Here is a 15,219-nt window from a genome sequence, read left to right as displayed (position 1 = left end):
ATGGAGCCAAAGTGTTTCCATTTTATCTCTGATTATTGTCTGTTCCCTGGACTGTTGACTTTGCATCTCTCAGTAACGTTCTACCTCTTTTGCAGGTATCATTTTCGGAATCAGGTTCCCTCGGTAACTCTTCTGGGAGTGATGTTACCTCCTTGTCTTCCCAACTTCCAGATACACCAAACAGCATGGTCCCTAGTCCGGTGGAAACGTGAGGTCTTCAGATTAGGACTGAGCAGCATGGACCCCGCATGAAAACCCCTTTACACTTCAAACGATGAACAAACCCAGCCACTCACATTGCAGGACCTCCTCCCCATCCATGGGGCTGTGTGCATCAGTCTGGAACCCGCACACCTCTGACTTTATACTGGGATTTGGGAAGAAAACAGGAATTTATAGTTCTTTTTTGAACTCGTCTCACCCACAACTCATCTCAGACGAAGGTGACTCTGATTCGGGCAGAGTTTTGTCCACCACTAGTGACGTGATCGTCTGCTTTCAGTGTTCTAATGGCTGAGACTCTGTCTTCTTACCTGAAGTCATGGGATATAGAAATATTTATAAGTATCAAATGCTGAGACGTTTGAATATGATAATTTATCTTGTGGATCGAGGACTTTATTATCAAACAAAAGTAAGTTATTAATATTTATTGTCAAAATTGCTGTTACATTGATTAATATGAAATCTTAATAAAAAAATAATGTAAATGTCTTATGTCTCATATGAGCTCTTTAAAACCAACAAATGTGCTGAACATAATGAGATGTTTCCTTTCCGGGGATTTTAACTTAAATGGTCCGCCTACACAAACATTATAAGTATATATACACATATTGTTTCTAACCAGTAAGTTACTGGTGGGTCTGGTGGGTTAAGTTGGCTGCTGGCTACACCTTTTTCTAAAGTCAGCTGTGTCTGAGCCTTCCTTTGATTCGCACTCCTACTGTTATAACAGAGGTGTTTCAGTTCAAGAACTTCCAAGGACAATTTAGCACATGGGGCCAGGGGCTAGTGGTTGTAGCCAGACTCCAGAATGACACCATTTTGTATGTATTTGTTTTTTGTGGTACCCAAATTGTAGTAAGATTGTTACTCAATTAACTCATTCGATTTTAAGTGGATAGAGAGAACTAAAACAGAACCTCAGTTTAATGAGGTTGAGTGTCGTTGTCATTATCTTGTCTCCTCCATTCTGAATATGTATTTATTTTACCACAGTCTTTTTCATATGCTGCCCTATCTTAGCTTGAAACCACCGCTTGACATAGCCAATCCTAGTATGGGTGTATACATGTGAAAGCATCAGTCAATGCCGCTCCTTGGGCTATGTCCCCTGACATATTTTGCCTCACCCACTGGGGCTTAATCATAGGGTCCCCTATAATTAAGGCCCGGTAGGTGGGGAAAAAATATGTCAAAGGCATGGCCCAAAGAGCAGTATTCACTGAGGCTTTTACTTGTATACATCCATACTAGGATTGGCTACGGCGAGCGGTGGTTTCAAGCTGAAATGTTCATTGCTCGCTGGATGAGGTTTTTTTTTATGCTGGTATCCCTACCACCCTAAGGGCCAATGGGGCTCTACACCTCAGCCTGCAGCAGCACCATCAAGTTCTTATGGCCATGTGCTGCCCTAGGTAATTATGAATAATGATGGTATTTTCTGCAGATTCAATATTTGTCTTATCATTATTTTTCAAGACATATAAGTGCAGTATTGCCCCTGTAATTCATATACAGGTGCATCCAAAAAAAAATTTGAATATCATGAAAAAGTTTATTTATTTCAGTAATTCAATTCAGAAAGTGAAACTATATATTATATAGTATATTATATAGATTCATTACACACAGTGTTATATTTCAAGCATTTCTTTCTTTTTAATCTTGATTATGGCTTACAGCTACTGAAAACCCCAAATTCTGTATCTCAGAAAAATAGAATATTGTAGACTCATGGTGTCACACTCTAATCAGCTAACTCAAAACACCTGTAAAGGGTTCCTGAGCCTTAAATGGTCTCTCAGTCTGGTTCAATAGGTTACACAATCATGGGGAAGACCAATGACTCAACAGTTGCCCAGAAGGCAGTCATTGACACCCTTCACAAGGGGGTTAGGCCACAAAAGGTTTAGGATGCACCTGTACTTTATAGTGCTGGTCTGCAGCCCTCAACATTTGTTGTGTGGCCCTCAGGGCTCCTGCAGATGGTAGCCTGTGTTTTCTTCACCTACAGTAGCCAGTAAAGTTTCTTTCAAACTATATTTTTTCTGTGCTGATCATCCTTGTTCTCTTTGTATATTTTTTTCCTTTTCTTTGGATCTATTATAATGGATCTTGGTTAGAGAAATATAAATCTGGGACAAGTCATTTTGAAGGAGTGGAAGAAATGATTTACAAAGTCTCATGTGATGTGCCTATGATTGTCTCCTGAAGCAAATCCTCAATTTCTAATACCTCCTATTGAGTTTTCAATCTCTGACCCATTTCATGTCTATAGTCCCTGAGAAATTTCTATAGCATTATTTTAACTGTTATTTTGGCACAGCACAATGACACTTTACTCACCCCCAACTAGTAGGGTGTAGGTCCTTTGACTTGCTCTGAAACTCTTTAGGGGGAAGACACATGGCCTTATGGCTTCGGGGGGAGTTGCAGCTAGTACTTGGCTGGACCTTTCTTCAGCTGGGGTTCATGTGGGTGGACCATGTGTACCCCAGTCCCCATCAGGAGTCTTGCACCCCAGGGAATCAGAGCTAGGGTCCTTCTTCGGAGGAGGAGGAGGACCATGTGTACACTCTGTCCACTTTTTTTGTGTGTTCATTTTTTTTTACACCTGATGTTAGTTTCAATTGTGGACACTGCACCACTGGAATAAAAAAAAAATTATATTAACTAAATAATACAGTATATGCAGGCCTTTGGTGTTGTTAGGGGCCACACTTGAAGCCCCCTGTATCAAGTAAGTTCACAGCCACTGCTATACAGTATACACTATACCAGTGGTGGCGAACCTTGGCACTCCAGATGTTTGGGAACTACATTTCCCATGATGCTCAACTACACTGCAGAGTGCATGAGCATCATGGGAAATGTAGTTTCAAAACATATGAGGTGCCGAGGTTCACCATCACTGCACTATACCATTATTAAAAGAGAAGTGCGGGAATGAAAAAGTAAACATGGATGGCTGCAGCATCAATCCGATGCTGCAGCTGTCTCCTGACGGCTCTACACTAAGGAGTGAGAGTGATCAAAGACTGCTGATCGCTCAGTTCTCGGCTCAGCATTTGTGCACATGTATGCAAGGTGGGAGGGGAGGAGGGGGAGTGCAGAAGAGAACAGTTGTTCATGCGCAAAAACGTAAAAATGCTTTGTGACAAGTGTTTGCATGCGTTTCCTTTGAACTCTGTGGGGCAAAAAAAAATACACGACACAGCTCCAAAAAAAGCTCATGTACCTTTTCCATCATTGAACGCTGTTTGGTGATCCATTTTACAACATTCATTTTAAACAAAATTTGATTAAAGAAATTTTGTCAAAGAGAGCAGTCAGTCATACACTTGGATTTTGGCAGAGCCAGTAGAAATATGTTGGGATTTGAGCAGTGTATGGCTAGCTCATGTCTCCTGCCTCAGGCACAGATCTAGATTAGCCAGATAATAAATATAGCTCTGAATATTACATCTGGTGAAGACAGAACAAATGAGAGACATATAGAAGCTGCTTTTACTCATCTCATCCTGAACATGCTACTTGTCTGGCTGTCTCTGCTTTTTTTTACCTTCTGGGATGTTTTAGTAAAAGCGTAGAGATTGTTCACTTAGAATAGGGAATGTTCATTGAGCTTAGTGAATAAGGTGAAGCTGTGATTGATGGAAACTTAATTAGTGCATAGAAGTAATGACAGCTGTGATCAAAGTTTTCTGTACCATATTGCTATGGGTGCCTACTCATTATACATGCCTACTGTGTTGAGGTATCAGTATTAGGACAGTAAATAAAAATGGCAAAAACACACCAAAGTCTTCATCATCCTAAAAAAAGATCACCTTGCACCTTTTTCACCAGTGTTACTGCTATAAGCTTTATTTAAAGTAGATACAAATGAGCATAAAGCTCCGTACACAATCATGGGCAAAATATTGGCCGAAATCAGCCGATACAATAGATACCGGCTAACATTCGGCCCCTGCGTACGGGTCCTTGTTTAACAGTAGCCGATCCCATGGATGGCTTCTATTGAACAAGCTTGCTGGAAAAGCAGCAGATGATCGGCACCCGATCAGCACCCTCAGCCAATGGCTGCCAGCGCTGACCGGTGTGTTTTGGTGGGGCGCAGTACTCCTATGAGAACACAGTAGCTCAGCGGGCAGATCCGTGTAGTAAAATCGCATTGTTAGTGCAATGACCTTTTCAAGAGCTCCTCAGTTTTTTTTTTTGTTCAGCCCAGTGGGCTTAATGAAGAAACACTTACCATGTGTACCAGGCTGTAGGATGCATTCGCAGCCAGGGGAGCTGTTTGCTGTGTTCAGAGGCAAAATGCTGCCTCTGGGCAGTGCTATGGCTACATACAAACTGACTAATTAGCTGCGATCAGTTTGTGTGCAGCCAAAACTTGATGAAAATAACAACACTAGAAATACACTGTCTGCATCCAGGGTCAATTGAAGGTTCTATTTGTATGTAACTGCTCATCTGCAAACAGCAGCCATAGATTTGTGCAGCTGACAGCTGCTGTTGTTCACTCCCAGTGTGTGCAGGTGTTCTGTCAGATCAGCAAATGGAAGGTCAACAAACGGAAGTGGCGTTCCGTCAGCTGCTTATGTTCCCCACCGCTACCAGGTTTGCTAATCTGACAGAAGACCTGCGGTCAGAAAGCGGCAGCGGACATTTTACTACACTTTGAAAGAAGCTGAACGGCAGCACTAGAAAGGTGGCGGAGGCCATTTTGGTACACCCCACACTGCTCCACGCTAAACCTTTAGGATTTCAAAATTAAACATCCAAACAGCATCACAGATGTCAATATACTACATTTATTTATATATGCTCACTCTATTGCTAAAATTACTCTGAAATTCAAGCTGTAGCTGGGTGTGGTAAGATGTCCACTGCTGCCTTCTGACTGCAGTTGTTTTGCCAAATTGGCAAACCTGGTAGCGGCGGAAGTGGAACGCATGTGCAGTGTCACTTCCGTTACTCAATCTAAAAGGTTTGCTATTCTGACAGAACACAGGCAGTAATTAGAATAAGCATCGAGAATCAACTGATTTCTGCCAGCAGCCGCCCCCCGAGTGGCTGTGTGAGTGTAAAACCAATGAAAGCACCAGCGGCTGTCAGAATACCCAAATACTGCTTGCGTCTGATTGGATGCAGCTGGTGTTCAGCGGCAACCGTTCCACCCAGCTCCTTTAATAATTTGATGGAAGCATGTCATTTTTTAGAAAATTTTGGACAGTTGACCAGAATCTGGACACAAATCCCATAGTGTATGTCCAGTTTTTCAAGGGTGATGCTGCATACACACGACCGGACTTTCCGGCAGAAAAGGTGCGACGGTCTTCCCAACAGACTTTCGACGGAGTTACGACGGACTTCCGAAAGAACGGACTTGACCACACATGAACAGACTAAAGTCCGTTAGTTTTGAATGTGATGATGTACGACGGGACTAGAAAAGGAAGTTCAATAGCCAGTAGCCAATACCTGCCCTTGCATCGTATTTGGTCCGTCGGACCAGCATACAGACAAGGTTTTCCTGATAGGAATTGAGTTCGTCAGACAGATTTGAAACATGTTCTATTTCTAGGTCTGTCTGAATTTTTTTAAAGAAAAACGATCGGATTATCCCACACATAATTGGTCTATCCGAAGGAATGATTCAGTCAGACCTATTCTGCTGGAAAGTCCGGTCGCGTGTACACGGCAGAAGAATAATGCCGTGTACACACGGTCGGACATTTCGACAACAAAATCCGTCAGATTTTTTCCTTCGGATTATGTCCTAAACTGATGTTGCATACACACGGTCGGACAAAGCTGTCGGAAAATCCAATCGTTCAGAACGTGATGACGTTCGTTCGCTATGACGGGACTACGTTGAGGCTAGTAGCCAATAGCTTTGGTCTCGTAATTTGATCTGCGCATGCGTGACACTTTGTCCGATTCTAATTCTCTACAAACGATCGGAAAAAGTCAGATCGGATTTTTTTGTCGGGAAAATTTGAGATCCTGCTCTCAAATTTTTTTTGTCAGAATTTCCGACGGAAAAAGTCCGATAGAGCCCACACACGAACAGATTTTCCGACCATATAATCCGATCTGAACTTTTCCGTTGGAATTTCCGACCGTGTGTACAAGGCATAAGTGTACAGAGATCTGTATTGTGGATATTCAGAGACTAGATAAGGAAGAGGGGAGACAAAGCCATTACTACTATATTGATCTCATAGGGTTGATTTACTAATATTATTGGAAACACGGCTTCACCTTATTCACTAACTCAATGAATATTCACTTTGCTATGAGAACAGCCTTTAAACGAACTCCAATGGGTTAATGGTGAGTCTGGTGATGACAGAAAGATATCTTAATGCCAATTACATGTTGATTGGGTTAAATGGCACGTCTCATGTGAGAATAGGAGCTTTTTTCGGAGGAAGATAATTGTGCCTTGCTGATACCGCACAATATGATTTTGGAACATTCGTTTTAAATTAGGAATTGCACAATCCATATTACAGCAGTTTATAAAATTGTCAGTGGTGAGAAATGCCCCCCTCGGTCCATGGATACCCCGGCCTGCCTCCTCTAACATTGAGCTTGGTCCTATTACTTGTCTAGACAGCCGGCAGCCTGTTATCTCCCTCTGGCATCACCTGGAAATGATACACTGCAAGTCCCCGCTTTGGCCTGCTCTGGGGTCCAGCCCATCTCCAAAAACCAGTCTGGCGTGTCCTGGTTTATTTTCCTTTCCCAGGAGTAATAACAGTGTTGTGCAAGGGGGAAGGGATCTTGGCCCCAGGTTATAAAATGCCCAGGTCAGCTGCTGGGACATTTGTAGCCTTCGGAATGAATGAGCTTTCAGGAAATAAAGACAGATACTGAATGGAAAGGAAACCTAAGACTCAGGCACAGTCATTTCCTAACCTCTCTTCCTCCACAGTTCACCTTACATGCTGTAACCATAATGAAGAGCTTTCCCTGAACGTTCTTCACTGTATCGGAGACTATTTATTTATGGACGGCTGCACTCCCTCCATGTACTGTGATAGTCATCCTGTTCCCCTTCCAGCGTCGTACACGCCATATTCCCTGGATGGTCCAGTTCTATGTACCGGAAACATGTACATCCTAATGAAACTTGACTATAACAACAATGCCTATGTTCTTCCATCACAGAATCTGCCACATTTTATACATGTTTAATTCTGCATATGTCGCTTTTCCCAGGCATCTATGCCAATATAACAGTTTTACCAGATTACCCAATTACCGTGTCATATTTACTGTGTCTTTACTGTAAGAGCGGTAAGGATGTGGAATTCTCTTCCACAGGCGGTGGTTTCAGCGGGGAGCATAGATAATTTCAAGAATCTATTAGATAAGCACCTGAATGACCACAACATACAGGGATATACAATGTAATACTGACCTATAATCACACACATAGGGGGTTATTTACGAAAGGCAAATCCACTTTGCACTACAAGTGCAAAGTGTACTTGAAATTGCACTGAAAGTGCACTTGGAAGTGCAGTCGCTGTAAATTCGAAGGGGACATGCAAGAAAAATAAAAAACAGCATTTTAGCTTGCACATGATTGGGTGATAAAATCAGCAGAGCCTCCCCTCATTTTAGATCTGCCCCTTAGATTTACAGCAACTGCACTTCCAAGTGCACTTTCAGTGCAATCCCAAGTGCACTTTGCACTTGTAGTTTTCACTTGCAGTGCAAAGTGGATTTTATCGTTTGTAAATAACCCCCCATAGGTTGGACCTGATGGACTTGTGTCTTTTTTCAACCTCACCAACTATGTAACTATGTAATATTCACTGTGAGTTTCTTATAATAAATAAGGATGTGGGATTAATTTATGCATTGAAGGATGATTTGTGATTCAGTGTAGGGACAAAAACGGACATAACTCTGATCAATGGATATTGACAGTAGAGAATAATCTATACCGAACAGGAAAATCATCATATCATTTGATGGCGGGCAGACTAGAGATGTTGGCTTGGATCCCACATTGGCCCTGTCCTTTAGTATGAAGACAGAGCTGTGATTTTGAAACAGCACTGCTGAATGGGCACAAAATACAGTATATTGAAACTCTATAAAAACTAATAGCAGACAGAAATGGATATACTTTATAGTTTATTCCTTTATGTAGTATCCCAATGGAAAGCTTGGCAGCAAACAAATGATCTAGGCCAGAGGGGTGTGTGCTACATAAAAAAACATATTGCAATCAGAACCCTTGGGTCCAGACTAATATGATTGAGAAATAACATCCGTATATAAGACATAGAAGACAGCCAAGTATCCATGAGTCAAAGTGTTACTAAACCCAGTACACTGCATTCACTATATCTGGTCTACCACAGTACACAGAACATGAAAATGCAATTATTTTAGTAAATATAAACTGCTAAATTACCTTTTCTCATCAGCAGTATATAGCAGTCTTGTGACTTCTATCAGTGTCTGCTTAAAGTTTGTAGGAGGCATTTTCATTCTCCTCCGGTTGTCCTATGAGGCTGCAGGACCCCTGACCCTCTGTCTGGACAGTGCGGATTGGCCCTGTACTGATCACATGCACCCTACCAAGAACAAAAAAAAAAAAAACTCTCTAGCAATACACACCAAACAGAGCATGTGCAGAATGCCCCTCAGGCTCTGTACTATCAGAAGATGGATTGGGGACAGTATAAGAAGGGGGGTATCAGAGAAGACAGGATCAAACAGCTTTTACATATACAGTGCAGAGGATTAAACCCCTTAGGTCCCACAGTGAGTATAACAAGCATGCTTTAATGCATATACAGACTGATTTTACTGTTGTGGATTTAATAACACTTTACGCTGGCCATACACTGGTCAAATTTTAACCAGTTTCTAATGAGTCAGCTAAAATTTGCTAAAATCAAAGGGGGCAGGAGGAGAATTGTCATCCCATCTGCTGCAGCTACTGTTCAGGTATTTTTTTCATGAAGGAATCTGATAGATTTCTGATCAGCCTGTGGGCAAAACGAAAAAAAAAAATCTATATGTGTATGGGCAACTTTATTGTACCGAAAAAGAAGGACCTTCAGATAGCTCAATGAAGTTATGTTCACTTTACACACAAAAAAGAATCCAATTTTATTTAGTTTCCTTATACATGATTGGGTATTTGAAGTGAAGAACTAGCAGAATTGGGTAGACTAGTAGTGACACGGTTTAGTAAACTTTCACTAAAATCAAACAGATAAGATCTAAGAATCAGATAGTGAACAGTTTCAGTTACTGCTTGGGTATTCTGACAGCCTCAGGTGCAGGCTGTCAGAAAACAGACTATAGCTTGCAGCGTGTCAGCTGCTCACCCCCGATGTCGATGACCAACAGGCTCCCGCGATCGCTCGTGACACAGTGAGAACCGGGATCTGTGTGTGTAAACACACAGATCCTGGTTCTCTGAGGGGAGAAGAGACAGATCGTCTGTTCATACAAAGTATGAACAGCGATCTGTAATCTCCCCTAGACAATCCCCTCCCCCTTCTGTTAGAACACACACAGGGAACACAGTTAACCCCTTGATCGCCCCTAGTGTTAACCCCTTCCCTGCCAGTGACATTTTTACAGTAATCAGTGCATTTGTATAGCATGATCGTTATATAAATGCCAATGGTCCCAAAAATGTGTCAAAAGAGTCCGATGTGTCCGCTATAATGTCGCAGTCCCGATAAAAATCACAGATCACCGACATTACTAGCAAAAAAAATAATAATAATAAAAATGCTATAAATTTATCCCCCATTTTGTAGATGCTATAACTTTTGAGCAAACTGATCAATATGCGTTTATTGCGATTTTTATTAACAAACATATGTAGAAGAATACATATCGGCCTGAACTGAGAAAAAATGTGCTTTTTAAAAAAAATGCGGTTATTTATTATAGCAAAAAGTAGAAAATATTGTGTTTTTTTCAAAATTGTCACTTTGTTTTGTTTATAGCGCAAAAAATAAAAACTGCAGAGATGATCAAATACCACCAAAAGAAAGCTCTATTTGGGGGAAAAAAATTACGTACATTTTGTTTGGGTGTTGCACAACCGTTCAATTGTCAGTTAAATCGACGCAGTGTCGTATCGCAAAAAATGACCTGGTCATTCAGCAGCCAAATCTTCCAGGGCTGAAGCGGTTAAACAGGGAGACTCTCCTCCTCCAGAGTGATTAGGGTGTGCCCAGGTATACCACGTGCTCATGCCTATGTTTCCCCCATTCAGCTCATAGACAAAGCTGGCCATACACTGGTAGATTTTTGAATGAATGAAAAATCTCAGCAGGACATTCGATTAAGCCTTCACAGACTTGATTAAGGTCATTTGAAAGTAATTTAACATTTTGTTTGCATTTAACATTTGGTTTTGGTGTGAATCACTAACAATTACAAATTATTATTAATCATTGTGTCTCTGAAAAACCTTGGATCCTAGTCTCAGGATATACAACGGGCCTCCAATTCTGCTCGAGTCACAAATAAACCATCTATCCCCCGACAATAAGAACATATTTGCCTTTACGGACAATAATAATCACTATAGCTTAGTTAAAGTGGTTGTAAACCCTTAGCCTAGATTAAAGCTTACCTGTAGGTCCAAGAAATATCTCCTAAACCTACACGGTTTAGGAGATATTTGCGGAAAGACAGGCACCGCGCAGGCGCACTGAGCGCGGCACCCGTCAACGGTGATATGCCACGCGTGGCGGCTCCTGTGCGCATGCGCACGAGTGACGTCACGCGGCTTCGTCGAATGACAGCGGTGGAGCAGCGAGACCCACCAAGAAGATGGATGCGCCGGACTACAGGGGAAAGCGGTGACTTCGCTGGCTCCTGTGTCAGGTAAGTGACACATAATGGACTACTATGCGATACATAGTAGTCCATTATGCTTTACCTTTGCAGGGAATGAAAGAGGAAGTAAACTCATCAGGGTTTACTTCCTCTTTAAAGGGGTATTAAACCCAAAACTAAAAATTTTATATATTGCAGTTAACAAATCTTTAGGGTTGAAAATATTTTTTTATTGATAATATTTAACAAGAAGAAAAACATAAAAATTGTATAGCTAACCAATCTTTAGATCTTTTCTTTTTTTTAACCTTTTTCTCCCTCTGTTTTCCCCTGGTGATCTGGCCAGTAACACACCTCCTGTATTAGAGACACCACTCTGGATGAAGAAGCACAGGGGGCACAGCAGACAGCAGCATTGCCAGTCTGGGGGGAGGGGAGTATTAATTATATTAGCATATTTAGATACACTAACAAATTGAAGCCACACTCCAGTTCACAATTTATTATCAGATAAAGCAAACTGTTTTTTTTTTTTAAGGTATTGCATAAAAAAAGAAATCTGATCATTATAAGCACCCCTGTCAGTGTTAGTGCCCGTTCACACAGGGGCGACGCGACTTGCAGCGCGTCTCACAGACGCGACCTGCACACGACTTCAGCGGCGACTTGCAAAATGACTTCTGTATAGAAGTCAATGCAAGTCGCCTGAAGTCGCCCCGAAAATACTACAGGAACCTTTTTCTAAGTCGGAGCGACTTGAGTCGCTCCTATTAGAACGGTTCCATAGTACAGAACGGAGCGCGACTTGTCAGGCGGCTAAGTCGCCTGACAAGTCGCGGTAGTGTGAACGGGCACTCAAATGGTTTGTATTATTACTGTAAACTGATACATCTGCAGGAGAGCTTGTTCTTTGAAAAACAACAGTTACTGGCTGGAACACCAGAAGAAAATAAAAGAAAGCCTAAAAAAGAAAACGAATACAGCCATCACATCTAAGAATTGGTAAGCTGCAATATAATACATGTTTGCTTTTGGGTTTAATACTGATTTAAAATGGTTGTGAACCCACATGAAAAAAAATAAAAGGATGCATAGCATACTAACTCATTATAAAATACTCACGAGATCGAAGCCCCCACTGTGGTGCCCGTGCACACCACCGGCCGGCGACATTTGTCCCCGGAGTTACTTCCGCGGAGCCGCGATGACGTCACTCCCGCACATGCACGTGGGAGCCGCCGGTAACGGCACACTCACTGAAGCAAACGGCACGTATGTGCCATTGCCACAGTGTGCATGTGCTGATGATGTCGGCACATGCAGATACAGGGGATATCTCCTAAACCGTGCAGGTTTAGGAGATATCTGGGGTGGCTACAGGTAAGTCTTATTATAGGCTTACCTGTAGTCAAAAGTGTATTGTAAGCCCTTGTACACACGGTCGGAGAATCCGTCGGAATGTGTCCTATCGGACCATGTTGTCGGATAATCCGACTGTGTGTGGTATGCATCGGACTGATTCCGTCGGACCAAATTTTCCAACATGTTGGAAATATTTTCCGACAAACTGGTCCGATCGGACATACTCCGATCATGTGTAGAGAATTTTGATTGGACAAAGTGCCACGCATGCTCAGATCAAATTCCTACACCAAAGCTATTGGCTACTAGCATGAACGTAGTCCCGTCGTAATTAAATAACTACATCACGTTCTGAATGATCGGATTTTACGACAACTTGGTCCGACCGTGTGTATGCAACAGTTTCGGACACAATCCGTCGGACAAAATCCGTCGGACAAAATCCAACGGATTTGGTTGGCAGAATGTCCGGCCGTGTGTACGGGGGCTTAGGGTTTACAACCACTTTAATTCTGCCAATACACAGCAATAAGGAAAACATTTATCATAAACTTGGGAAAGTGGCCATCGATGGACTGAAATTTGGGCAGGTCAGCAAGGACTGAAGGAATTTCGATCCATATGTGGTCATCCCTGTTCAAATGAAAAAGTTGGACAACCTTTGTCGATCAACAGTTGCAAATGCTGATCTGTGTATTCTGACAATATTCTGGTGTAGGGAATTCCTCCATCCATGTTGCTTGTGCGGTTGGAGGAACCTGTTTGTCTTTCCCTGGCTGAACAAAAAAACAACAACAAAAAAAACAAACAAAAAAAACCCAAACAATTATCTACAGCTGCCCTTGTACCCACTGGGAGAAACCTGTCTCCTTCTGTGTGGTCACCAGGACAGGAAATGAGGAAAATCTCCCCAACTACAATACATAGAGCAAATAGACCTGACATAGGATCCAACAATATCCCTTTCTATTTGAAACAATTACCAGCCATACTGAGTGCCTCGGTGGCGGCAGCCTTGTTCTGTATTCTATAATGAATTCCTGTCATTACACGGGCAGGACAGTGGAAACCAGGGGGGCAGTTGTGAACAATCCCTAAGCATGCCCATATCTAATAGATCTACATTATATCTCAACAAATGGGTCAGAATCTAAAGCAGTAGTTTTTCTGTAAAGTGGAGAACCCTTTTAATATGTAGATATTATGACCGTTATGTTTTTCCTTTTTATGCTTATCACTGACAATACCTGAGAACTGTCTATACCAGCCTTTCTCAACCTTTACAACACAGAGGAACCCTTGAAATAGTTCTCCGTTCTACCCTGCTAAAAATTAGAAATCTACAACTCATGATACATTAGTGTGATGGTCAGTGGGAAGAATGGTCCTTACACTTGTGTTCATTGGGAAGAATTATCTCCTTCCAGATAGCTAAAAAGATCAATGGTGTTGGTGGGAACTTATCCGAGAGGCAGAAATGGCCCAATACTGAAGGAACCCCTAACAACCTCTGGAGGAACCCTGGTTGAGAATCACTGGTCTATACTATTTGTGCTGAATACTGACATGAATTGTTCTAATTCATAATGTAAGAGCTGAGGAATGGATCAAATATTGCTTTGTTTTACTTATTCCTTTTTAGAATGCAAACATTTTTCTTTTTTTTTAAATAACAAACATGTTATGCCCCATACACACGGTCGGATTTTCCGACGGAAAATGTACAATCGGATCATGTATTGCGATCGCGTGTAGACAATTCCGACGGACAAAGTGCCACGCATGCTCAGAATAAACTAAGAGACAAAAGCTACTGGCCCATTTATAGTTCCGACGTACGTGTTTGACGTCACCTCGTTCAGAACGATTGGAAATTCCGACAACCTTGTGCGACTGTGTGTATGCAAGTTTGGGCCAAAATCCGTCTGAAAAAATCCGACGGATTTTGTGGTCAGAATGTCCGACCATGTGTATGGGGCATTATACTTATCTGCTCTGTGGTTTTACACAGAGCAGCCCAGATCCTCCTCTTTAAGGGCCCCCCGCTGACGCTCCTCCACCCTGCTGAGTGCCTCCAAAGCAAGCCACTTGCTATGGGGGTACTCATGCGTGCTCGCTCCCAAGCCTGACTCTGTGTGACCATAAGATACAAAGAGTGTGGTTCAGCCACGCCCCCCCCCCCCACTCCTCATTGGCAGTGATCGACAGCAATGGCTCTTGCTGATGTTTCTCAGCTAATGAGGAGAGAGTGACCCAGGAGAGCCATTTCTGTTGTGCACATCGCTGGATTGAGACAGGGCTGAGGTAAGTACTAAGTGCACTAAGTGTTATCTGGGGGGGGGGGATGCTGCATGCTGAAGGTTTTTTATCTAGGAGAAGATACATTTCAGGCATTTGCTCTAAAGTTACATGACAGGGGTCTCTACGCTTTTCATTACTAGGACCACATTGCGTATTTTACAAATATTTGCAGGCCGCAAAAAAAAAAAATCAGTTTTAAAAATTTGTGATTCAAATTGAAATGCAGTAATATGATCCAAGAAAGAACTTCAGAAGTCCCACTATCACATCAAAAGTCTTCACTTTTACATCAAAAGTCCACCCTTACATATCAGAACTCCTTCATCACATCAGATTCCCCCTTTTACACCAGAAGCCCCACCATCACATCAGAGATCCCCCTTCAAGGTCTCCTTTATATATCAGAAGCCCCACCATCACATCAAAGATCCCTCCTTCAGAGTTTCCTTTTTACATCAGAAGCCGCACATCACAGTTACCGTGGGTCAG

The 15,219-nt window shown here is 42.2% G+C and overlaps 1 protein-coding gene across 2 annotated transcripts in view; it reads left to right on the top strand.

Moving 5' to 3' along the window:
• ISL2 (ISL LIM homeobox 2) overlaps positions 1–714 on the top strand; it is a 37,656-nt gene extending 36,942 nt beyond the window's left edge. For both annotated transcript variants that reach the window (XM_077473372.1, XM_077473371.1), the window contains one exon: positions 96–714. In XM_077473372.1, the coding sequence (XP_077329498.1) occupies positions 96–212 (117 nt within the window). In that variant the 3' untranslated portion in view covers positions 213–714. The remainder of the gene's footprint in view (positions 1–95) is intronic.
• The last annotated feature ends 14,505 nt before the right edge of the window (positions 715–15,219 follow it).

This window comes from Lithobates pipiens, unplaced genomic scaffold (assembly GCF_037356315.1).
Source record: "Lithobates pipiens isolate NorthernLeopardFrog02 unplaced genomic scaffold, aLitPip1_a1.2 Scaffold_8, whole genome shotgun sequence".
NCBI classification, from domain to species: Eukaryota; Metazoa; Chordata; class Amphibia; order Anura; family Ranidae; genus Lithobates; species Lithobates pipiens.
This window is presented reverse-complemented; position numbering and strand designations above follow the sequence as displayed.